The sequence below is a fragment of the Aplidium turbinatum genome, chromosome 10 (assembly GCF_918807975.1).
Source record: "Aplidium turbinatum chromosome 10, kaAplTurb1.1, whole genome shotgun sequence".
NCBI classification, from domain to species: Eukaryota; Metazoa; Chordata; class Ascidiacea; order Aplousobranchia; family Polyclinidae; genus Aplidium; species Aplidium turbinatum.
Genome location: NC_137481.1, coordinates 5,514,550 through 5,541,037, shown reverse-complemented (window position 1 = coordinate 5,541,037; position 26,488 = coordinate 5,514,550). Strand labels below are relative to the sequence as shown.

The window sequence follows — 26,488 nt, the reverse complement described above, 5'->3', positions numbered from 1 at the left end:
CTTCCTTTTAAGCGCTTATTTATTGATTTTAACAATGGAAACACTATTCAAAAGTTTTTCCCGAGACAAGAGAGTGAAGTTAGAATGTTAGTCTAATGTGACTACAGAGTCAATATACAACAAAAAGTACACGTTAAGAAAACGTTTTTCGACGTTCAATAGAAGAAATCAAAATAATTATCACAAAATTCAAGACTATCACGATTCAGTGAGGCGACGTAAAAGGGAAAAACAAAGATTCTACTGAAATAAATCTTTGGTTAGAAAGATAGATATTACCACGCCAATACATCAACACAACTTAGAATCAAAGAAATAATATAATTACCTCAAATTAGGGTATTGTGGTACAGAAGGACGTAATTAATAACTCGTGGCTTAATTTTTAGGAATTACACTAAACCATGATTAATGCTTGTCGATACAACGCAACACTCGCTTGAATAAAAACGACAGTATAAGCTAAACTAAGATGGATTAAACAGCGAATGTGGACATAGTGATGCAAGCTGACACAGCTTGGCTTACACAAAAAATGCAAAATTGTGTCTATTTTGATAATCACATTTCGCTGACACTGTCTGCTCTGTAAAACGCTCAGGGATACGCATACGTGCGATGGATACAGCGCTATATAAATCACATTATCGCTTTTATTATAAAGGCGGTGCTTATGAATGACGTCACGCGTGAAGCAGGGTTCACGCGTGCAGTACATTAATTCAACGTCTGCAGACGTTGAACGTAAAAACATGACAGATTTGCTTGCTGGGAATAGAGAAACTAGTTTGACATGGGAAGCAAGCTGCAAAAGTTTTCCTAATTAAAAACAGGAAAAAAGAACATAACAGAAAGCGCATCTAAGTTGCAGACATACACAGACAGCAAATCAGTCATGCAGTCTGTAGAGACGTGAGTCAATGTGAAACATGACAGATTTTCTGTCCGTGCAGTTGATGGCTATCACACACACCAGATCACTAAAAGTAAAAAACTAAAAATTCACCAGTAGGATGCTGGTGGCCCAGCTGATGCTGCCAGAACACTTTATCCTGTTGTTAGATTTCGTGGGACAAGCGCTCTAGACTTGACAAGCAACTTGACATCAAATTTGCGTAATTAACAGCAGTTTGCGTCATGTATAATTAACTAATATATTTTCATTGAAGTCAGTAGTAAATCGCACCCCAAGAAACAAAATATATTTTTCTCACATTTTTCAGTTTTTACGTTGCACCATATCATCGATCACGATTGCAGCACGTAGAGGTGGATCTGCCACCGTCGGTAACGGGAACATTACCGGGCTAAAACTGGACAACTACTACTACTCTTTGAATACGTTAATGTAATGTACAAAGAATGGATTTTGTAAGCTGTGACAGTCCAAACACAATACACATAGCAAGCAGAAGTCGCCTTTTTACTTCGTTTAGCGACGCCGAAACAATATAAAAGAACAAATTTTGTTTGCTGAGCCTGCTTGCAGTGAAACCAGGTGGGTTCTGTTTTCATTTTTGTTAAACAAAGAAGTACTTCAGAATATCAACATCACTTGACAAAAAAGCAACGTTGCCAAACTATCGTTTGTGTAACAACGCTTTAACACCGTAAAAACACATTGATTCAATGTGTGATGGATGATGAGAACGAAATGTTTCAATGATATTGATTTTCAGCAAATACTGATGCAAGGATAAATGCAGAGCTCATTATAAACAAAATAAAAAAAGCACAACACTAACACGATTTAAGCCCACGTTCCAGCTTTGACTTGTATTCCATTATTATGACATAAAGTGTTTCACGAAACAAAGGAAACAAAAATGATTTGCAGTGAAATTAAAAGGTTGTTGGCCAACAGCCGTCATTTTCGAACCAGCAATATCCGTTTTTTTTTTTACATTGATTCAACATCTGCAGACGAATTTTTCTGGCTGTTAGACCTAAAATTCTACATGATATGGACAACAGAGAGGTAGGCTGTTGAAACACACAAGGGTGAAATCATTGTTTCTGCACTTGATGACACATTCAATCTTCGAAGATACAAACTCGCCGTTTAAAATGTAGACGGGCGTTTTTACAATTTTTCTACGTCGTTAAGCAAAAGTAGCCCATAACACAAATGACAAAGCAAAAACAAACAACATCCAACGCTATTAAAACAAAAATACTTTTTCTACAGCCGGCAGAACGTTACGTTGTATTAGCGTTAGTAAACGTTCCACAACTCAATTCTATTCGAGAAAAGATAAAAATGGTCTTAACCATTTGGAGACCTGATAAAGAAGCAGGTTTTCATCCCTCCATGTTTGTTTGTTAAACCGTTTGTAAACGCTGGCTTGAAAACTATTGACTACATGTTGGTGCAGTGGCAAACAAGACGTAGCAGTGGACGGTATTGCACTGTGAGATGTTCATGATCGTGAAGCGGACAAGTTACTTCAAATGAAGCAGCAGTTAATTTCCACAAACAAGTCAACAAATCAGTCGTTTTTTACGTTGATTCAACATTCCCAGCCTTTGAACCAACGTATATAAGAGCTGGGTGGTAAAAGTTGCTATTTTTCGTCCTGGTAACGTTGAAACAACAAAAACACTGTTTTGACGTTACAACTGGGATGTCCTGCCTGTGACCGAACAATGACAACAGCGGTTTAGATTGTTGTGAATCCATCAGCGACGAAATGACGCCTACAAACGTAGAACCGACATAAAAATGACTGATTTTGTTAACTGGGTAGCTGTGTTTACAACCCGATACAGTGAAAGGAGACTGCAAATCAACCAACATGTAAATTGATAATAATAATTAATGCAGTCAAAAGCGAAACAGCACTGGAAGCAGTGAATCAGTGGTGGCTTTGTGATGAAAGATGAAATGATTTACAGTAGAGGGGAAAAGCAAAAGCTGATTTTGTGTTTGAACTCATTGAACAATTTTCTTGAGTCTCTATGCATTTGCACTGTAACTGATGACAAATTGAATGACGTCATCAAAGTGCGGGGTTGCAGGCGTCCGTTCACCCACATGGGTGCGTACCCCGAACCTAAATAACTGAGAGAACGGTCGAAATTTCACTACAATTTGTAAAATTGTGAGACGTTAGGCGGCGGTTGGATGCCATCCTCCACTTCGATTGGTTGCTCCAATGACGCTCCGCCCTCTTTCGTATCTGGATAAGCCAATGGGGTGCCAGCATTGAAAAAACGTTTCTGCTCATCGAGCTGAACGACAAAGGAATCTTCCAAACGCTGAAAAATGTAAAACAATGCAAAGTTAACGTTGCTGCGCATGTTTCTAGTTGGTAACACATGAAGTCATGTGAATAATTTTTTGATTGCGCGAGAATTAATCACGAATTGAAAACAATTGATGTTGATTTTCATGAAAATCATGTTCACTTTGCGTGAAAAAGCTGCCAGTTTTCCAAGATGGCATCGATATAATCATCGTTGATTCAACGTCTGCAGACGTTAAATCAATGTAAAAACGAGGGATTTTGCTGTCTGGAAAGGTACATTGATAGTTACATAAGCGGTACAATAATTCTCTTTTAACTTGCCATTGTAGACAAACAGATGCAAGATATATTTCGAGCACAATAAAGAATGAAAATTGTTTGCATAATGATTTGTTGCATAATAATGATTGTTTGCATCTCGCACAAGAGTGCTGGCAACTACGGATACATAGTGATGTTCTTTTTACGACAGTATTTGTTCCTCACGATATTCTAAGAGATAACTTCAAGTTACAAGATGTCTAAGTATTATTTAAAATGAAAGATCGAACAAAATTGTACCATTACATTTACTGCCATGCATTGCTGCATGAGTGTGACGTGGCCATATGCAAGCAACCCAGTCAGAAAATCAGTCCTTGAATTAATGTAAAGAAAAAACGATTTGCTGGTCGAAAAAGTTTTAGATTCGTGTAACAATCTCCTCGGATGAAAGATGAAACCTTGGATTAACACAGCTAAAAAGTTTACGCAAAAACATTTCAAGTTTTTGCAGAAGTAACCTAAATAAGTTTAAATTGCAATTGTTGTTTGAAGTGATGTTATCTTTGCAGAAGGAGCTAATATCACATTCAAGCAGCGCATCAAAAACTGCAGCATAGAACCTGATCCTGATCATTCCTTCATTCAGGGCAACATGCCACAATTGCGGGCCAGATGAAAACATAAACGAATGAAACGTAAAAATTGTTGGCAAACCAACCTTTTTAAACAGTTCGTACATTGTGACCGCATTAAACCAGATATAACGAGCCCAACTTGTGGCCATACTTTTGTTCTGTTGATTGCTTCTGTGTCGTGGTTGCATTGCGTCAACAAAAAATATACAACTGAATTAAAATTCGGCACATTACGAGTGGAGTTTACTTCTGATGACCTTAAGGTCAAAGGTCAACGTTATTTCGTCGTCTGTCCAGTGTGATCAATAAGTGCAAAATTAAATTATGCGTTCCATGCGTGAAATCTACGCAAGCAGTAAATCAAATCAGAACTAAGATTTAAACAACGTTACATAAATTTGAACGCTGGGTACTTGGTTTCAAATCACGGTCTTTCCGCCAAACCACAATCTTTGCCATGATCAACGACAAAGACCTTCAGTAAAAATTGTGGTTTGTCCAAACCGGAAAACAATTTGATGATTGGTGATGAACGTAAATAGACAGGCAGGTTGTTGACAAATTAAAGTTTTTGTGGGGCAACCTCATGGGCGGAGAGCAGCTCCACTGGCTCCGATGCTTGTCGTCTGTGGGAGGCTTTCACTAGAGACTTCATCGACTGGGAGCTCTTCACTCTCAACATCTTTGGAGATTTTTGAGATGGAACGCTGGAGACGGATGCACGATCTTTGCGGACACTGCTGCTGGATGTTGATGCGGTCTCATCATCAGATATGTCACTGAGAGTGAATTCCTCTCCACCATCAGACTCATTCTCCTCAATCTCAGGGAGGAAGACACTGAAGCGTTCATGGAGACGCTTCTTGGTGGCAGATGTACGACGCTCGCTGTCCTTCTTAAGGTTGTCATTGAGCAGCTGCAGATGCCAAGAGCATAAGGTCATGTGATCTTAAGTTTATCACCGGCCACATCACCAAACAAAATACAGTGTGTTAGAAGGAATCTCCTTCTGAACTCAACAGCGTTTACGCAGCTTTTACGCATACACGCCGTTTTGCGTAAAAACTATCCAGACAGCAAAATCCGTCAATTTTACATTGATTCAACGTCTGCAGACGTTGATGCAATGTAAAATTGACGGATTTTGGTGTCTGGGTAATGTTAGGTGAGACGGCCTCCCAACACAGGAAACAAGATACGTTGAAGCAGCTTTATATGCAACGGACTTTCGAAAAGGGCGACAAATAACATAGTTAATCTGAGGTTGTAAAAGAATATACCCTTGGCACCAGAGGCTCACACGACCACGACGAACAACAAAAGCATGGAAGAAAAGCAGATTTTTTCGAGCGAAAAGCTTGTTATGGTTGTAAAATATTTTTAGCTGTTACGCTGACTGCAAAACAACGTCATATGATGAAAAAGGGATGACAGGGCACGCCTTGTCATGATTTAATGACTCGCTTCCAACCAAGAAACCAGTTCAATGTTATATTGATTCAACGTTTGCAAACGTTGAATCGATGTGAGAAGAACTAGTTTGCTGTGTCGAGTGATGTGATTTGCCGGCTGTGAGGATAAACTCTGCGAAATAAAATCGAACTAATTCAACTCTTCAAAACAAAACATTATGTCATTTGCTTTTTACCAAACCACTGGACAGGAAAATCTGTGCTTTGATTGGTTGTTCAAACGTTGCTGAACGTTGAAATACTTCAAAAAAAATTTAAAAGCCAATGACCTCACAACAAACTCCAATCACCTTGTCTAAATTTCGGCTTACGTTGCAAGGAAATCAATACGTTAGGCTGGGAAAAGAATTTGATAATTTTTCCATAAAATTTTATTTATTGTCATGACAAGACCAATCCAGAGCGCAAAATCTACATTGATTCTACAAATCTACAATGTAAAAATGACGGGTTTGGGTGTCTGAGAACGGATAGACTTATATTTTCTCAAACTTTTTTTGTAGTTTCTATATCTACACACATTTGTGAACGAGATAAAACGTACATGACTGTACAAAAAATAAAAATAAGAATTTGGTTATTGGGTGTGACTTCAAGGGCCATTTCTTCTGTAAATAACGGACCAAAGAAAAGTTTTCTGCTGAATTTACGCGTACATTAAATTCTTAAGAATATTTCATTCGTGTATCTGATGCACCTTGTAGACTGTACACTTGTACACCCAGAAGTAAACTCAATGCAAAAAAGCTTAAAAACGACTTAAACAGAGACCCAGCCACTAGAGTCACAGTCACAGATACAGAACAAATCCAATTAGAATCCTCAAAAAAAGGGTTATCCGAAAGCAACATTTCTGCCTCTTTGGCGAGAGGCCAGCTTAATGGAAACATTAAAAACTAGACCTAAAAGAAATATTTGTATAGAATAGTGTGGTTTAGCCTTTCATCTGCGGTATCCCCACCTTCACCTAAAGATATTTTGTCAGGTGATGGTAGATAAAGACATACCACACAATTTCATTTACGTTTTAAACACTTTTTAAAAGACAAAAACCCGTTTTGAAATCATGTTGAACAACACAAACAAAAGGATCATCTTATAAGAATATTCCATTACTTAGTTTTGCTAATTTACTGAAAGGTTCCATCAATCTAGTGTGGTAATCTCTCCTCTTTTTTGCAGTATTTTTGTCGCACTATCCATCCTGTTGGATCATCGATAAATCCAAAGAAAGATTTGTAATGAAAAGTTCAGTGACAAAGTTTTATTTGCATTTAAAAAGACAATGACCTTCTTTCTTGGCCTGAGTTGGTCCTTCCACAGAGCGAGCTCATCCGCGAAGTTCTGATCCAATTTCTTGAGCTTCTCGGACTCGTGCTCCACGACGAGCCTCCTCTTCTCGTTCTGCATCTGCTGGAGCTCCTTGAGATTGGCTGTAGCTCTCGCCTCCAGCTCCTTCAGCTGAGCCTCATGCTTCAGTTGCTGCTTCAACCTCTCAGCCTTCTGTCGCCTCGTCTCTGCAACTGTGAACTGCAACAAACATCATTTCGTTTAAATTGCATCAGTTTACGTCAGTTATAAATAAGTACAAACACATATACTGCATAAAGTTTCATTACTTCACACAGCTACGCAAAAGCATAGCATTGATAGAAGCAGTAACACATCGAACAAATAATCAAATGAAGTAGCTGCATAGTTTCTGAGAAGTACAAATACCTCAACTACTAAAATATTCAAATCGTACAAAGTCAGACCACTGCACTTTGCAAATATTTAAGATTTTACCAGTTGGGAAGTTTCCAAAACGAAAACATCTTTTCAAAACATCTATTCAAATTAAACTTATACAAACAAAGAAAATTGCAATGTTTTGGAAATATGATTCGCAATAATTCTATTCAAAAACAGAAGGAGAAAGGAGAATAAAGAGAAAGGAATTAGAAGGAGAAATGAACGGTAAACGACATAGGCGCAGACGGCCAACCAAGAATTTGGACTAATGATACTAAAGACTGGTCACTGGTCAGGTCTTGATTACAAAACTTCAACAGAAAAATCTCACAACAGAGAAACTTGGCGCTTCATTGCCTCCAACCCTCGACGAGAGAAAGGAACTTAATAATGATGACGGCTTTATTTTCAAAACTCAATCAGGCGTCGAACCAATCGGTTATTGCTACAAGTGATGAAAAACTACCACTAAGAATGAAAATCGTTTCGTTTGAAATGACAAATGTTTCAATAGCAAAAGATTTTCAGCAGACTTTCTGCATCAAAGGCACAACAGGGCATCCGGGGTAACAAAAGCTGTCTTATCTATGTCGCATCAACGCTTGGCCACGTTATAAAAATGATAAGATAACACTTCCCATCTAAATCCACGATTAGGAATGCATTAAGTCTTTAAACAGGAGACTCATTTCGGAGATCAAGTGCTACGTCAGTATTATTGCTCAAAGCTTTGTCACATTTATTGTCATCTCACGCACTTCCCCAATTGAACTCACGCATGACCAAATTCGAAAGACACTCCCAGCAAAACAGTCTGCTGACAGTGAATCAACATAGAAAAAGACTATTTGCCGGCTGGGACGTTATGGCAATTCTACGTTCTGAAATGTGTCAAACCCAACAAAAAAACGTCGAATTTCGAGGTAAATTCTTTGTCTATACTTCAACCACACCATAAAACCAGTTTAAGCCGGATTTCCTAACTGGTTTAATTAACGCAGCGAAGTGGAAGATTAAAATTTGCTTTGAAAACTTGGAAAACTAGAATAAAAAAACATAATTCGTTTTATACTTGGGCCTTGAGCCTCAAAGAAAGCATTGTGCTATGATTAAAATAATCTCCTTCGAAGACCTGTTTGATTTGGTCCCTTTCATTGACGGCTTGGGCTTGAATCTTTAGGCTCTTCTTAAACATGCTCATCCGAGCCTTTCCCTCCGTTCTCTGGATCTTAGGGAGCCGGATCTTCTCCTGGCGATGACGAGATAAAAGTTCATCCTCTACTCTTTTGTTTTGCCGGATCATTTGCTCCTGCTCCTATTGATGAAAAAGATGAAGGTGGAAACAATGCGGTATCCAGTCAGTTCTCAAATCTATCAGTAGCTTTGTCAGTTCCAAGACAAAGATTCAAAAAATCAATCAAATGTGTTTCCATAATGTCATTATCTACCAATGCCAGTACGAAGACTAACTGCTCATTCGCACAAGCAAATTCATGTAAAAAGGACAAATTTTGCTTGTTAAGTACAAAAATCATACACGACGCTTCACTTTCATTTGAGTCTGGTTGGTACCTTTTGGTGCCTAATCACCAGTTGATGGCGCTGCAGATGATACTGATCTTTAATTTGTTGCTTAGTAGTCTGGTTCCTTTCGTGAAGATGCCGCTCTTCCAGCTTCCAAATGTCGCATTCTCGCGCTAGGGAAATTACCAAAGTGAAAACTCTAACTCACTATGGGTATAACGCCGTTACAGTACAACAAACATAGCTACTGATGGGGCTGCGCTAAAGAAAAACATATCGTTTCGGGACAAAATTGTTGGTCTTAGTTTTATCACAAAGAAAAATCGATTTTTTTCGTTGTGAATTCAAAATGACACGATTTGCAAATGGCACATTCCAACAAGTGTTCAGCAAAATGTCTCAAAATAAAAAAAATTTCACACAAAACCGACTTTGTTACTTTTGCTTCGAATTACATTTGCACACTCAAAGCAACGCAGCATTGGCAAATCTAATGCTGTGTTTCAATTGTACTATGAATATTTTGTAGGGGTCTTTGCCAGATACTCACATCTCTGCAGATCCTGTTTTTTAAGCAAGAACATCTTCTCCGTGGCAGTGATGTCACGCCGTTGCGTATCCGAAAGATCCCGAAGAGAAACCCGAAGATGTTCGGCTTGCTGTTCGTTGAAGACTTTTTCCTGTGAAGCGTAAGATATGCATATCTAGCAGTGCAGAAACATAATTTACACACCAAGGTGAAAAAAAAACGTTTACGTTGCTACAACACCTGCATATGTTGAATCAATGTAAAATAGGGCTCGTCATCTAGAAATGAAATTGAGAGAGAGCAGACAAAAATGTTGCTTGAGAATGAAGTGAAAACTTTCTTCCGACATAGCTGATGTTATAACAATGTAAGTGAAAATTAAAACAACGACCAGATACAAACACCCAGTCAACAAATCACTCCTTTGCTTTTCATTGATTTATCCAACCAACGTGAAAGGAGTGATTTGCTAAGCGGAAACAACTCACTTCATTCCGTTGCTTCCTCTCCAGTTCCTCCTTCCTCGTCTTGGACATCTCCTTCCTCTTTTGCTTCGGAAGATGCTCAAGTTCAACTTTGAGCAACTTCTGCTGTTGCTTCATGTTGTCCAGGAAGAGTCGCCTGATGTACAATTCAGTCAGGGTCACATTTTTGCTCAGCCAAAACATCAAGCGCTCTTTGCATTGTCAAAAATAAATGGAAGTACAACGTAAAAGTAAGTTATTTCCTGGCTGGGTATGGCAGCTTCATATCGAATTCTGTCTTCCCAGCCAGCAAATCAACCCTTAACCATAATTAAATATAATTCTGTCGCGACAGGTCGGCCGCGACAAAATGTCTTGATAATACTTTTATCATTGTCCCGTTGATCATTGTTAACATTTTAACCTACTTTTATCATTGTTAACATTTTAACCAGAAAGTGTGGTGTTTCGCAAGTCTGTGAGTCAAACTCACACAGCTTATGCATGCATGGCTGCATGGACCACCCGGAATGGCCTGTTTCGGTGAGTCCGATTCAGTGAGTTTCCTATTCGGTGAGAGCCTTTTTCGGTAAGAGCCCTATTCGGTGATTTTTTTTTTAATTATTGGGTACCGTAGCCTAATTATCATTGCCGTTATAGGGTTAGGGGTTAAGAGTTAGGGATAGGGGGTAAGGGTTAGGGGTTAAGAGGTTACGGGTGAGGGGTTACGGATTAGGGTCTTTTGATTTATTTCAACGTTTAGCGACGTTAAAACGATGTAAAAGCGGCAATGATAATTAGGCTACGGTACCCGACAATTTTCAAAAAAAAAATTCAAAAAAATCACCGAATAGGGCTCTCACCGAAAAAGGCTCTCACCGAAAAGGCTCTCAACCGAATCGGACTCACCGAATAGTAGCAGACCCTGGACCACCATACCACTTTCAAGCGCTAGGTTAAAAAATACTGGAGAAATATAAAAAGTTGTCAAGTTTTTATACCGTTTCATTGTCTAGCTAGCGACATTGAAACAATGTAAAAACGACATGTTTTGCTCATCGGTCCCATACCACAACACTCCGTACACAAACTCGCTCAACTCACCTCTCTCGCTCTTGTTCCTTCTTCGTGGAAACAATCAATTCCTTCCGCTTCTGTTCCTGAGCATGTTCTAGCTTTTCAATGTCCGCCTTCTGGACCTTCTCCATTTGTTCAATGTCAGATGCGTACTGGCGCTTCAGGTTCTGTGATGCAACAATCAACTTCATTCTGATCCAATATTAATAGTTTGGTGTTTAAAGGCGACCTTGGCAACAAGTTTATTTTCTATGTCGAAACATAGTCGCAGTCAAACGAAAAAAATTCATCCATTGCTTTAAAATACTACTCATTGTCAACTCTCCCAGCGTGACTTCATTGCAGTCGCCAACTCAGTCACAAAAATCAGTCTTTTTTACATAAATTCAACGGCCAACGTCAAAGCATGTAACAAAAGACTGACTTGCTGATGGCATTCCCAACAAAAAATGATTTTAAGACAAATCGGTAACAAAATCTCCAAATAAAATCAACCCACTTACCAACATTTCAGTTTCAAACCGGCTGACCATCTGTTCAAGGTTTGTAGACAGCTTAACATTGAGAGCGGCATACTGGCGTTGTTCATCTCGCTGGAGTTTGCGGAGTTCTTGCAATTCTTGTCGTCTGGCAAGGGTAAACAATTGAGATACATCACAAAGAATCAAGAAGCTTAATAGCAGGAATGTGTCACCGAAGTAAGACTAAAGAAGCAAATTCTGTGATAACATCAGAGAAAAACAAGATAAGCAAAACAATCATGACGACAAACTTGCTTGTATTTTTTTAAGGATTAAAAATTTAAACAAACGATCCAAAAACTAATGCAAAGTTTCAGAACCCTGGTATTGTAGTGCCTGTGGCATCAAAAGGCATTAATTTGCGATCAGCTTCATCTAAGTTCTTTGATATGTTTAAATAATGAACATTAAACTTTTATTACTGATGCTCCCATTCTAAACTAAGAGTTAGAGAATTTTGCCTGGTGACACTCAAAACCATATACAACCGGTTTTGCAGGTAATGCCGAATCTGCATGCAACATTGGACAATGCAGAACAGACAACGCAGTAAATGATGAAGTGAGTTGTCACTCACATCAAAGTCGTAAAAATGAGCACTTAAATAAACTCGACTGATTTGCTCTACAAAAGATGACAAAGTTTTTGTTGGAACGGATAACAAGTCATAGAGTTAGCATCTCATAACCTCAACCAAACGACAAAAATCCAAACCTCAGCAGTGTGGTTGACTATTGAGAATCATTAAGAGGTATATAGGCTACTAGTCATTAAGAGGTATATAGGCTACTATATAGGCTACGCAAAAGAGTATTACATGCACGAAAAGTGACTGCTTTCGGTATGTCAACGATGATTCACTTCTTTGCAAGACTAGCTATCCTAATCCCTATATGAATGTAGATACCACTCACCGAAATACTCTCTTCTCTTTTTGGTTATCAAAATCGAAATCGTCAACAACTTTTGTTGAAGTTGATGTGACTTGAACCCCATCGATCATATACTTCCGCGTCTTTTTCAAAGTTTTGTGCTTGGGATTGGAGCGCTGAATCATAGAAGGTTTGTTAATGCCTTGCTATTGATAGGCAAATTTGAGCAAGTCGAAAAGTAAAGCTAAAATGTCAAACAACACGCATTGTTCATGCTGTGGTCAACTATTCAAAGATTTCTAAATTATCATTTTAAACTACTTTTTGGATTTTATCAACAAACGAAAGAATGCATAAGTCATATGGAAAGGGTAGCAACAGACAAGCCAACTTGCGGTTCGTCCGCATTGCCATGCACAAGACGTGCATCGAATTTATCAATTTCAAAAATGATTTCTTTGACGTTCAAAATACGACAGTTGCAGAAACCAATTCCCAACAACAATCTATGATAAGGAGTAAGCTGTAGGTTACTAAGCCGAGACGGCAAAAATCGAATTCTACAGTTGGTAACAATTGAATGAGGCATTAGTAAGCTTGCATCTTTTGAAATTCATGCAAATCGAGCGAACTGATAGCATGGTTTCGCCTTTACAAGTGCGAACATAAAATAAATCACGCACAGTAACAAAATGATTAGTTTGATCAGAGCTACAAGTCGCTTAAATTAAACACCATGCCGGACAGACCATTCGCAGTGCTCAACAATATGTAATTAAGGGTTGCAAATTGTGAATCTGGTACATGCAAGTCTTTGAAAACTTCACTTTTAAATCTGCACATTATTATTGCAACTGTGCGATAATGTGAAGGAGTCAGTGGCTATGTTATGCAGCTGTATCATAACTCAGCCAAGCGTCGCATGCTTGTTAGCCGGTTATGAGTTGTATGAGTGGGTATAGTGAGGATGCGAAAATGAGTCAGAATAATGAGATAAGATCAGGAAGCAAAGGTGAGCCAGTTCCATGTTAGTAAGATTGGTCATTTTTAAGTTGAATCAACGTCTGCAGATGTTGAATCATTGTAAAAGAATCAATTTTGCTAACTATGTGACTACGCATTGCATTGGGTACCAAGCCAAACAGGCCTAGATTCCATCGGCACATTATTGTCAACAGTTTCGCATAGCTGGATTCAATACACGCTGTACGACATGGTTCAACATTTCAGCTGTTGGATATCTTTTGAGACATGTTGTAAGTGTAGGGTGCAGTTGATTTCAAGACAAAACCAAGACCTTGAAACGAAAAACATTCAACAAAATGTAAAAGAAACTTTGTGTGGAGAAATAGCAACAAAACAAAAGACCACAAAGCAAATCGCAATCTGTGAAAATTAACAAAAACGCAAGCAAACCTTTTTGTCTGGTATCGAGACCTGCAACTCCTTCACTCAAAACCTGGCCTTACGCTCTTTCTACTAAATAGGTTTGTTTACTTACAAGCTTTGTTCTAACACAAGCCTATTATTGTACATAACCCTCCGCATAGAGTACTTGAAAAGTTGTGTAGACAGGGATACCTTCAAGGAAATGGCTGCACTTTTAACCAATTATTGTGTCAACTAAAGAGCCCGGTTGCTGTGAGTCTTAACCACCAATATTGCAATTACAGTAATAAGCAATACACTACAGTTGCAAGAATAACAAACCGGTATTGGGCGGTCAAGTAGTACGCAAGCATTCTTTGAAAGGCATTATAACCATGCCAGAACACCCTTTTAATTATATTATCAGAAGTTCTGTTTTGTAGCATTGATAGACTGAAGCCCAAAATATCCACCGCATTCATCTCAAATTTACAGAATCACCTAGAATCACACTTTGCGTCTCACAACGAACAATGGAACATGCATAGTGCATACCGACCAAGTCAATCAAGAACGACATTAATTTTATGGGAAATTTTGCACATCACCAAGACTTATCCTTACCAAGACCTTATCACCAAGACATCACCAATTTTATACTTATCCTGGTCAACAGCTGACACCATTTACATCACAACACAGAAAATGTTTGCATACAATTTACCAACAGTGAAGCTTGAAATCAATTTTATGAAACACGGAAAGCTTACTCTGTCCCAGCCTTTGTCACTTTTGCGTCGTTTCAATGTTGCTAAATGATGAAACTACGTAAATAACAAGTTTTGTTAGCTGGGATTTCGTGTAGATTTGACAAAAAGCTGAAAGCTGTCGGATTTCACCAACAAATCGTCACATATTGTAAATGAATCGAAATGGGTTGTTCATTGTGATAAAACAATCTTACAAACATAGGCTACCATCCCATATCCAACACCACATACCGGTAAGCGAGTAGGCTTATCCAATGTATCAACTTGCAATCAAAATATCAGACAGAAAGTGCAGAATACTGTTCACAACGTTTCGGCGACTTGACACAGTTAGCAAATTAGTCACTTTCACTTTGATCGTGCGTCGTCTGCAAACGTTGAACACATGTAAAAAAACGACCGATTTGCTGGTTGCAATGGTGGCAGCATAACCATTGGCATAACTCGACAGTCGACATTCCTAGTCAACTAATCAGTCGTCTTTTAGATTGATTCAACGTCTACAAACGTTTACATTGATTTAATGTCTAGACGTTGAATCAATGTAAAAGGCGACTGATTAGCTGTCTGGGATATTATGCTTTTTTTGCTCAAGCACAAAACAAGGAATTCAATGATGTAGCAGGGATTATAAGGTCGGGAGAACTGAGTTATGCGCTCTGGGAATGACTGTTGTGGAGGTGAAGCGGCAAATTTACCATTTTATCCGCAGCAAAACATTCTTTTTACGTTGATTCAACGTCCGAAGAAGTTAAATCAATGTGAAAAGAAGATTTTGCGAGTCCGGTAAGTCGGTTGTGTAATGAATAAACAGACCGAACGAACACCCACCAGAATGCGGCAAACAATTTTATTACCTAACTTCACCACATAAACACACGCAACACAAACATGCCGAGGCAATAGATACTTCAGCAACATTAACGCTTCCTATACCGACTCAGACAATAGATGCTTTAATAACATATGCTTCCTACCTAAACAAAAACCATGACGTAAAAGTTATTATTAAGAACCGTGTCATGTGCTGTCAGTGGCAGACTCCACGCTAGATTAAATTTACAAAATTGTGAAAACGTACAAATTTGTTTTCTTTTTGTCAATGAAAATAATAACATTCAAATGCTTAATAATTTGCGCGCAATCTAACTCGGGTTGGTACACATAGTTTCTTGATGTGATATGCTAAGTTAAAATTCATAAAACACCTGAAGCCCATCACCCAATCTTGCTCGCATCAGTTGTTCAACTCACCAAATAAATTGGCTCAATTTTTGCACAATGAGACTTGCAAATCAGCCGTAATTAAAGCAGCTACAGTGCATCCAGTGCAATTTGCTTGAGAGTAAAATTGCAAAATAATTAGCTGTAAGTTGCATGCCAAAGCAAGTGCTTCGATTGCGCAGTAGCACAATTGCGTTTATCAAATATAGAAGTGACGTCACTGTTCAAAATTAGTAGTGAACTTCTTTTAACGACAGGTGAAATGATTACACAAACGATTGATGGCTGTTGATTACAACTACGACAACTGGACCGTACAATACAACAATACGAACTACATGAACGAACGTGGCAACTACCTTGGTGCACATTACATGTTTGTTAGAACTACCTGCCCATGCATCAAATACCTGGGTACCATTCATAGGCTGCATTTGTGTGGCGCTTCCATTGCTTGCAAGTGGGGCGTTCACAACGCCCGCTTCATCAGTCCTGGCTCTGACGATATTGGTTGGGTCGAAGGGTTGGGGCTCAATGTCCGATGGTTTTTGGACATCGTTTTCATCTCGGATGTTTTTCTCCTCTAAAATGGTGGGAGGAGCCATATCTGACTTTCCTCCACTAACACTAGGCTCTCTGGAATGCTGAGAGACAAGAGCAACCGTGCCTTCAACAGCTACATCAGAACTTAATACGTCGTCAAGCATGTCAAGGGCAAAAACTTCATCTGAAGTTAATTGTTCGGGTATTGATGTTGACGACAAATTAGGGTTTAACTGGCCGCTTGTTTCTAATTCAGTTTGGTTAGCCTTAGCTAGCTCGGCAGGTATTTTATTAAGAGAATGAAAAGAGGTACCCTTGCGCAAGCTGGAGCTTTCTGATGAACTTCTGCTCTTGTCTGAGGCGTTTTCCTCTTTCAAACTGCCTTTTCGGTCAGCTGCTTTATCTGGATCTGATGAAGTGCTATCTATGCTCTCTGCGGCTTTCTCTGGACTATTCTCAATCGATTTCGTGCTAACAGATGATGTTGAAACACAGGGTAAAGAAAAAGAACCATTACTAGTATTAATTGGCTGAGTGTTAGCTGATGTAGTGGCACTAACATGCGAGGGAGACGAGAAAGTAGGAAGAGCTGCAACTTGGTCGTTCTCTTCTTGGTCATGCTCGGCTGAACCCGTTACGTCGACAAGCGCAGTATCTACGTCACTGGTAACGGATGCAGTTCGATCAGTGGCAGTCTTGGCACCATGGTTATTTACAGTGGATTGTTCTTCGTTCGTTTGAGGTTTCACATCTACAGTTGGTGTTTCAGGCTCGTCTGCAATATCAGTGGAAGCATTGTTTTTAGTGCTTGGCAAAGACTGTAAGTCCTCATCAGGAGACAAGTCTTTGACCAGCGGTTTACTTTTGATCGAGTCATTTGCATCACTTGGCAGTGGCGAAGTGTTCATTTTGGAAACACCGTTTGACATAGGATCGATCTTGACATCATTGCTCGGTGCTTCAGTTTTGTCTTCTTCCTTCGGCACGTCCACCGCAATTTCAGTGCTTTCCAACGATACCGTTTCAGCGATGCTAGAAATTTGTGAAATATTGGAATTGCTGCGGGCCAACTCTCCCCCGATGTCATTCGGGGATAGTAATGAATTTTTTATTGAGGAAGTCTCTGAATTTTCCTGCGATAAAATAGTAACGCTTTATTAAAAACCTGCCAAAAGAAAACTGCTTTGGAAAAACCCTATCCAAATCATACAAAAGTATACAACAGTATACACATGGAAAGTTCAAAACACATTCTCCTACTGCAAAACATTTCATATCATGATTTTACGAGATATGTCACACCAGCAGAAACATGAAGTCAACACCAGCCGATTCAAAAGTGTACCTCAGGATCATCCAACACTTCAACAACTTCAGCTTTCGCTTCCGCAGTTAATCGAACCAGTGGTTGATGGGCGTTAGATGTGTCTGAGCTCTGCTTGGACAGGAAGGGATGGGCAAGAAGCTCTGAAAGTGTGGCCCTCTTTTCTACGTCTTTAACTAGACATCGGGCGATGAAATTGTTGAAGTCTTTGGACCTGAATAACGTTGCAAAGATGTCATTGTGTGCACAGAAAGCAGCAACAATTAGTCAGTATAATGCACTAACATAAGGTTGTTTTGTGATACAGTAGTATCTAAAGCAGAATGTCTTTCAGCTTATACGAAATACATCAGAGGGTGAATATGAAAGCTTACCATTGACTTGGAATATCAAGCGAAGGTGGATCGGACCGGGCCAGCCGGATCAGGACCCGAACCGGATTCAGATCGTGATTAGGAGGCTCTGTTTGTGCCAGCTCTATCAACGTGATCCCAAGCGACCAAACGTCCGCAGAATAAGAATACTTGGTATCCTGAATGCACAGCATACCACAGAGTGAGAAAAGTGTTTAAAACAATCAATTGAAAGCAACACTATGGCTTAAATTAGCGTCATTCAAGCAAACAACTGTCAACTGATCCAGCATAGTAGCATACAATCTACTGTAGAACACTGATGTAATGTAAACATGAAACAACGTTCAAAATATTCCATCAATAATGCAACACAAAAACGCTTTAATAACGTAGTTATTCTCCTTCAAACGTTATGTGTTCTCCGTAGGTGAATGGTAAACTGACATCTGTCTAACTTTATCCAAAGTCTCCAAATGCATAAGGTCACCTTGAAGGTTTCACACATGATAACTTCCGGAGCCATCCAATAAGGGGTACCAATGAAGGTGTCACGCTTGTCTATGGTCCTGGCGTTTTTTGCAGACACACCAAAATCGGCTGGTAGATAGGAAATCATGTTAAAGCATGAAATAGTAGATATGGCGTATCAAAATAACATGCCTTGTAAACGCTATTTTACTTTGTAAGATAAAGCAAAAGTAAACTACCGTAACCAAGTTTTATTTCTGTACTCTAATTTTCTTGATAAGGCAAATGTTATAAAGTAAATTTTTTGACAAAACAACTATGATGAAATTAATTTTCCAAAATCTATGGACATGATGTATATACAATATTATATAATTATACTTCATAAAGAGACTTGGCAAAAATGAAAAACGAAAAATATCAAATATCATGTTCTATGACCACCATGCTTTACAGCAAGGGTCTCAAACACGTGGCCTGCGATGCGTTTTTGAACTTTCAAATATATATATCTAACAATCAAAATTCACTCTTATTCATTTAATAATACGATACAATTCACTCTAAAATTGCTCAAAAAATCTGAAAAAGACCATCAAGCTTCGCTCTACTTTTAAGCCCTAGCCTAATGTACGCAATGTTATTGCATGCGAGAAAGTCACATTGTTACATCACAATGAAATTGTCTAGTCACTTCTTCTGCGGTTAACGCAATAGCAACCTTGGCGGCCTACTTGAGGCAGTCAGTTCTAGGATTCAATTTTTTGCGCGCTTTTTAAAAGTCAGTTGAAATATTTTTGCTCTCTGGGTCCAAGTCGTTCCGTTTTTCTATCTTTGTTTTTACTACTATTTCTATTTTTAGCGATCTTATCTTCTTGGTGCGTTCTTACTACCCCTTTTATTGCGTTTTTTACTGAGTTATTTTGTGTATTGAACGGTGATGAACTGTTTTATCAGCATTGACAGTGTAAAGGTACGAATAATTGACACGGCGAGAAAGGCACAATAAACACAGCTAGGTTAGAGACTTCAAAGAACCGGCTTGCCACACCCACAGTGGCGGGGAGCGGCGTGTTTTTGGAGTGGCGATACACCCGGAGGGATGTCCACCAGCTTATGTTGCGAGCCAGGATGGGGAGTCGAGGTATCTGTGGAAGGAGAATGTGGATCGAAAACTCTGTAGGACCCATCAGCAAAATTTTAAAAATCGGAACGGGCCAGAGAAACAAGCTTAACTTTCCGAAATGCAAAAAGTATTGCGGCCCTCGGGCTCATTTACAAGTATTATATTCATTTGGCCCTCAGATCATTTTGAGTTTGAGACCCTTGCTTTACAGTTAGTGCTCATACGAATAATAATATTATCGGATACCCAGTTTAACTTGTCCAGTCATCGTTAACAGAATATTTCCAGCCTTCAAATCTCGATGGATTATTCGATTTTGATGCAGATATTGCAAACCTAATATTGTCTCTTTGCACACAACTTTGATTTGCTCCTCGTTTAAACCCCTTTCAAGTTCTGAAATATTCGTAAGGAAAATGTAAACTCATAGTTTGATTAGACCAGACATTGAGTGTGTATGCAACTTTAAAGTTAGAGCTTAAATTAAACAGTTCAAGAAAGAGATGTTTAACATGTTGTTGAACAATGAACAGTAACATTGATAACGTTGAACAGCAACAACAATAAAGAAAATATTACACACTACTTTTGAGTTATGATAAAATGTCAAATACTTTGAAAAACAAATAATGTTTAATTACACCGTAGCAATGAAATGAGAACACATGAAGAAGAAACTAACAAAATACATCATTATCTAGGTAACTGGTGGGCAAAAACTAGTTAATTTCTAATATATACTTCTATTGGTTTAGTAAATGTTTAACTAGTCGATCAATTTATGAATAGGCACGCCTATGAAGATGTAAGAAAACTTGACCTTTCTCGGCACCACCATTTGCACATAAAGAACATCATTTTTTAGGAATCCAGTAGGTAGCCACACCTCACATGTGTCATACAAAATCACTAACTGTTGTATGAAGAAAATATCGCAAAATGATTACTGAGTGCTCAAATCCATCTTTACAAATCAGCTACATTAAATGAAGGATTTAACAAATGGATCGGCAAGCCAAGTGTTGTCTGGATCTGGATTGTTATTTTAAGGATTTCCAGGAAAACTAAACTACGTGCAAACATTAAGTCTATTACCCAATATCTGCAGACACTGAATCAATGCAAAAATGCTGATTGGTTGGCCCAGCAAACAAATTTAACTCTTTGGGTTCATTCCAGAAGCTATTTTCTCGCCTTGGCCCTTGACATACATGCAATATTTTATAAAACCTTTAGAAACTATAATGGGTATTTCAAAATTTATGATTTTTTATAACTAAGCAACAAAGTGATGAAAACTATATATATAGACCTACTGTATATGCGGTTAAAAATGCAATCAAACTGATTACATACTGCACAATAACAAATAATAACACCATTTATTAAAGAAAAATCAAACCCATTTTTGCTTACCTAGCATAATAGAATCTAAAGCACCACCATCACAAAATTCTATTAGCACCTGAAAAATACATTTGTGAGCGACGTGGCATTCTTTTCACACTAATAAAATGTAAGAAGTGATATATGATAAAAGTTTCAAATAGATTAACCTTGTCGATGTCCTATTGGTAACTTTGTCCTACTGGATTTATACCTTGTCCTATTGGTAACTTTGTCCTACTGGATTTATACCTAAAGAAATGAATGAAACTGTTTTTGTCAGACTACCAAAGAAATCCAAAGCAAAGAACTGCAGTGACTTTAGAACATTAAGTTTGATCAGTCATGTACTGAAAATTTTGTTGAGAATAATTTTATTAAGAAATCGAAAATCTATTGAGAATGAGGTTAGGATGACTCAAAGTGGATTTATAACTGGTAAAGGAACACGAGAGGGTATACTTAACTTCAGAACAATTTGTGAGAGTTACAATGCAGTAAATAAAGATGTACTGTATATGCATGTTTTATTGATTATGAGAAAGCATTTGATAGAATTAACCATGAGAAACTGATTCATTGTTTGTCCAATATTGGTATGAATGGCAAAGACTTACGTTTTATTATCAATTTGTACTGGAATCAAAAAGCATTTATTCGCATGGAAAAAGATTTGTCTAAAGGAATTGATATCAAGCGTGGAGTACGCCAAGGATGTGTACTTTCTCCATGTCTTTTTAATTTATATACAGAAATGATTTTTCGATCCATTGATGATATGAGAGGAGTAAAAGTTGGTGGCTTGAATATAACAAATTTACGCTATGCTGATGATACTGTTCTGTTGGCTGAATCACAAGAAGATCTTCAAGAAATATTGGACAATGTTAACTCAATTGGTAAAGAATTTAATATGAAAATTAACGCTAAAAAGACCAAATCAATGATAATCTCAAAATCACCAGACACTTCAGTACTCCAAATTATAATTGACAACGAAATTATACAAAAAGTAAAATCTTTTTCATATCTTGGTCATTTAATAACTGAAGATGGGAGGTGTGACCATGAAATTCTTAGACGGATAGAAATTGCAAGAACTACATTTGGAAAAATGAAAAATATTTTAACCAATCAACGTTTAAATTTATCAACTCGTCTCAGGATATTAAAATGCTATATCTGGTCGACCCTATTATACAATTCCGAAACTTGGACAATGTCACAAAAAATGGAGAAACGGATCGATGCCTTCAAGCTCTGGACATACAGGCAAATGTTAAAAATTTCATGGAAACAAAAGATCACTAACGATGAAGTACTCTCCAAATTCAATTCAAGCAAAATGCTCTTACAAATAGTCAAAAGAAGAAAATTGAAGTATTTCGGACACACAATAAGGCAAAATTCATTACAAAGATCATTAATAGAAGGGAAGATAAACGGTAAAAGAAGTAAAGGCAGACCAAGAATGATTTGGACAACAAACATCACAAAATGGACAAAATTAACTTATGAATGTGCAGTACGCACAGCTCATGGTCGAGAACAATGGCGCATTGTATCCAACCCTCCATACGAGGAAGGAACAAAATGATGATGATGATTGGTAAGCTAATATTAGTGGTTCACCTCAAAGCACCGTAAAACGCCCTAACTTTAGACGGGACCCTAACTTTAGTCGAAACCGGATTTGTGATGTCAAAGGGTTCTGGAGCAGAACTGCTTTGCTTATCACATTCATATTGCATATACACTTCAGTAGGGACTATGTGAATTGTTTAAAGGTGTTTGGTGAAATCTCCAGCTATATGGGGGACTACTAATCAACAATTTTTAAAACTTGCTAAAACCGGAAAAAATGTACCCTGGAAAACTGACTCCGGTTCATGTACTTTCTAAGTATCCAGAAAAAATTCAGTGAGTTAGAAAGATTTGAAATATGGCAGAGAGTCCCATGTTAAAATTTGATGAGCTTACTCCAACTTCAACTAAAAATATTATGGGTGGCCAAAGTAAGGACCTCAACTTCAGACGAAATACCCTAACTTTAGCCGCCACTTAATCCATATTCGTATGGTTCAGTGATGGTATACCAAGGTTTTATTTATACTTTCTTGACATTTCAGATGCCTATATTACCTGTAAGTACCATAACTAAAATGTCTAATAAAAGAAAATATGCAGCATTTGATGATGGGGAAGGTCTCAAGCGAATGTGCCATACCGTACTATGATAGGGGAGTGTTTGAAATTAAATCTGAAATGCTGTCGATGTGGTGATTAGGTCTTCCCATTGATTGATTTTAAGTACATACACGAACTGTTGGCTGATTTTCTGTCTGTTGTTCATTGGTTTTCAGTACATTTACAAACTGTGATTCATTTTCTGTGTTGCTGCTGTAAACTTTGAATAAAAAATTTCCCCCCCTTTAATTATATGCAAAACACAGCTAAAGTGTCAGTAGAAATCATGTTCCATGTTTTTTAAAACTTTGCTGATGGCTAAAGTTAAAGATAGCAGCCATAAATGGCTAATGAAAGCAGTTTAATTTATGCGGCTAAAGTTAGGATTTCATTCCTAACTTTAGCCACCCAAGGCTTTTTAAAAAAAAAGGGACCTGGAAAACTGTGATCAGTCTTAAAATACCATGATTGTGAAGAATAAACCAGTCTCATATTTTTAGCAAAGAATTTTTGTTTATTCAAGGACTATTGTTGAAATAATTGATAAAGCAGTTAAAAAAACGGCTAAAGTTAAGGCGTTTTACGGCATATTATCATGTGTCTTGCGTAAGAAACAGCCATGTGCTATCCATAGATGTCAAACCACCACCCACCCAAGTGTAATTACAATTCACATCTGCAAAACCTAATAGCCCTAGACCCTGAAGGTTAGGGTAAGAATCACATGGAATCCTATTTACATACTTTATGCTGTTTCTTGGTTGATTCCAATCTATAACTTCAAGCATGTGACCGTGGTTAAAGCATACAAAATCTTCTAAGATTGTACATGTGGACAAAACGAGCTAAAAACCAGCTTAAGAAAGAATAACTAAGAAAGAACACTGGTTTGTGTGGACGGCTGGACGCAACTTAATAGAATAGAACAGCCTGCTTGCTTTTGCTAAAGTTTGTTTCATGATTCATTCTAAACTGGCTAGAAAATCAATATTATCCAAATTATCTCACCCATAAATTGGACTCAAAATAGTAAGCATCTAACAGTTTGATTATATTGGAATGATCGCATGATGCCAAAATGTTTATCTCAATAGCAAAATCTTCCAGCTCTTCTTCAGATTTGCATTCAACTATTTTGGCTGCAGCGAGTTGTCCTGTTACTTTATGTTTAGCCTGAAACAAACAAACACTTAATTAAATTTAAATCAATTAGGCCCGTACCGTACTTTTTTATTCTGATATCTAAACATAAAGCTGTTGTTAATTTATCGTAAATATCTCACATGTTCAGTAGCATAGGTGACATATCACAATATATATATATATTTAAAATTCAAAAAGGGTTAACAATTTTTATTTGCAGCATAGTGATTAAAACATACACATCATTTTGTAAGTTTAGAAGTCAGTCAAATTAAAAAACACTAAAATAAAAACGATAAATATATATAAGCCTAGTGGGTTGCATTAAAGCAGGGGTGTCCAAACTTTTTATTATACAGGCCAGATTTGATAATGCAAAAGTGTCCACCGGCCAACAGCCTCTGACAATCTTATTTTGCGCCTAGCGATATTGTATACCGGATACACTAGTACTACTATTTAACAGCATTTTCATACAACAAAGCAGTATGCAGGTTTAACAATTTTGTTGTATAACCTACATAATGATAAGTCAAGCTGTATAAGTTATCTGTTTTGCTTTTCCATTAAAAATTAACTCAGCCGGAAACTTTGTAAAGCACACTGTGTGTTAATGCGAAGGATAAAATTGACGTCTTGATTTCTGTACCCAGATGAAGTCTGGTTCGAGGTTAGTGATAGACAAGTGTAAAATATTACGTTATGTTAAACTGCACAAGTTTAACAATTTCTTTGCAAAGTGGTTACAGTGGGCTTCACAGAGAAGCTCAATTAGCTGTAGGTAAGCTGGAGTCTCATCAGGGTTCAAGCAGAAAGAATTGAAAAGCAAAAAGTTTTTTTTACATTTGCAGCAAAATTCCAAAAGCGGTTGTTGAATAATTTGTGAGCAAGAAGATGAATGAATGCTTGATTGTCACTGATTATCATTCTGTCCAGGCAATAATAGTTAAATTCGCAATTATCATGCAACAATGATTTTAACGTTTATCGTCTGGCTTATGTATTGTGAGAAAATGCTGTCTTCATTGATGTTAGTTTTTAAAATGCAAGATGAATTTCTATGAGTTCTGTGTGTCTGCGGGCCAATAATAACATTGTGCAACAACAGACACAGCCATACAAAAAATACATCACGGGCTGGATTTTGGACACCCCTGCATTAAAGATTCTATTTACGGTAAAGCAATTTTATTACAACATAGTCACCATCCAGTAATTGAAAACAAACAGTGAAGGGTAGATTGGTTACCTTGTAAACAACTCCAAATGCTCCATCCCCTAGCTCTCCTATTTTTTCCCAGTGTTGTTCAGGGTTTTCTCCACGTTTGATATGTTCATAAATCTTGGGCTTGGAGGTGTCATTGCCCATTTTTAAGAATTTCTTAAAAAATGACATTGTGATATCTTTACATTAGGTCATTTGAGTATATTGTAACAAAAGTCATATGTACAACATATGCTGAAATAAACCGTTACAAAAAGTAATACAGGAGTATTCTTAGTAAAAACAACTTTCTTTTTTACAACAAAGGGACTCATAAAACTTTGTATCGCATCGGTGATCGCAGTGTACTGCATGTTGTCGCAATGGGTGCAAAATAAAACATGATTCTTATTATTAATTATTTGTGTTGTGGTAGTTAAGCTCTCTATTCCTCTGAAGGTGCGACTTCTCAAAGTGTTGCTGTGGTCTGTTCTCCAGTATGGTTGTGAAACATGGACCTTCAACACAGAAACTAGGCGTAACATTGAAACAGCTGAAATATGGTTTTACAGAAGAATGCTCAGGATTTCATATACTGATCACATCACAAATGCAGAAGTTTTAAACCAGGTACATCAAGATAAGGAACTATTGAACAACATAACTCAAAGGCAACTCAAATTTCTCGGTCTCATCATCAGAAAAAAATTCGAAAATCTTTGTCTAAGCGGTCGCCTTCTCGGGAGACATGCTCGTGGGTAGGCAACAAACAACATTTGTATCTAATTTTCAACGAAATACATCAATCAACCAACCAAGAACACTTTGGGACACTGCACGACAAAGGGAACATTGGAAGAATTTACGAACTGAGCATCTAGTTCAGGGTTGTCGGTATTTTACCCAACCCAAAAAAAACAGGTGGGTTTTTTTCAAAAAACCCACTTAAAAAAAACCATAAAAAAACCCAGAGCATCATATTTGTCCAATTTCTATCAGTAAATTGAAAAAATGAACCAAAGTACCACAAGGTACCGTACTTAAAACAA

General features: G+C 37.7%; 1 protein-coding gene across 2 annotated transcripts; it reads right to left on the bottom strand.

Annotated features, from left to right (window-relative positions):
* Positions 1–25,632, bottom strand: LOC145778088 (serine/threonine-protein kinase 10-like). 2 transcript variants are annotated; one of them, XM_082589498.1, is made up of 18 exons: positions 25,485–25,632; positions 24,101–24,265; positions 20,936–20,984; positions 19,766–19,915; positions 18,413–18,522; positions 17,944–18,101; positions 17,591–17,783; positions 16,113–17,378; positions 12,383–12,516; positions 11,451–11,574; positions 10,975–11,114; positions 9,895–10,027; positions 9,428–9,557; positions 8,926–9,050; positions 8,486–8,668; positions 6,910–7,149; positions 4,731–5,063; positions 1–3,258 (listed from the first exon to the last, which is right to left on the bottom strand). In XM_082589498.1, the coding sequence occupies exons 1-18, from the start codon at positions 25,629–25,631 to the stop codon at positions 3,085–3,087; spliced, it is 3,954 nt and encodes a 1,317-aa protein (XP_082445624.1). In that variant the 5' UTR covers position 25,632; the 3' UTR covers positions 1–3,084. The 2 variants fall into 2 exon arrangements, with proteins under 2 accessions (XP_082445624.1, XP_082445625.1); XM_082589499.1 differs by lacking the exon at positions 4,731–5,063.
* Between the last annotated feature and the right edge of the window lie 856 nt (positions 25,633–26,488).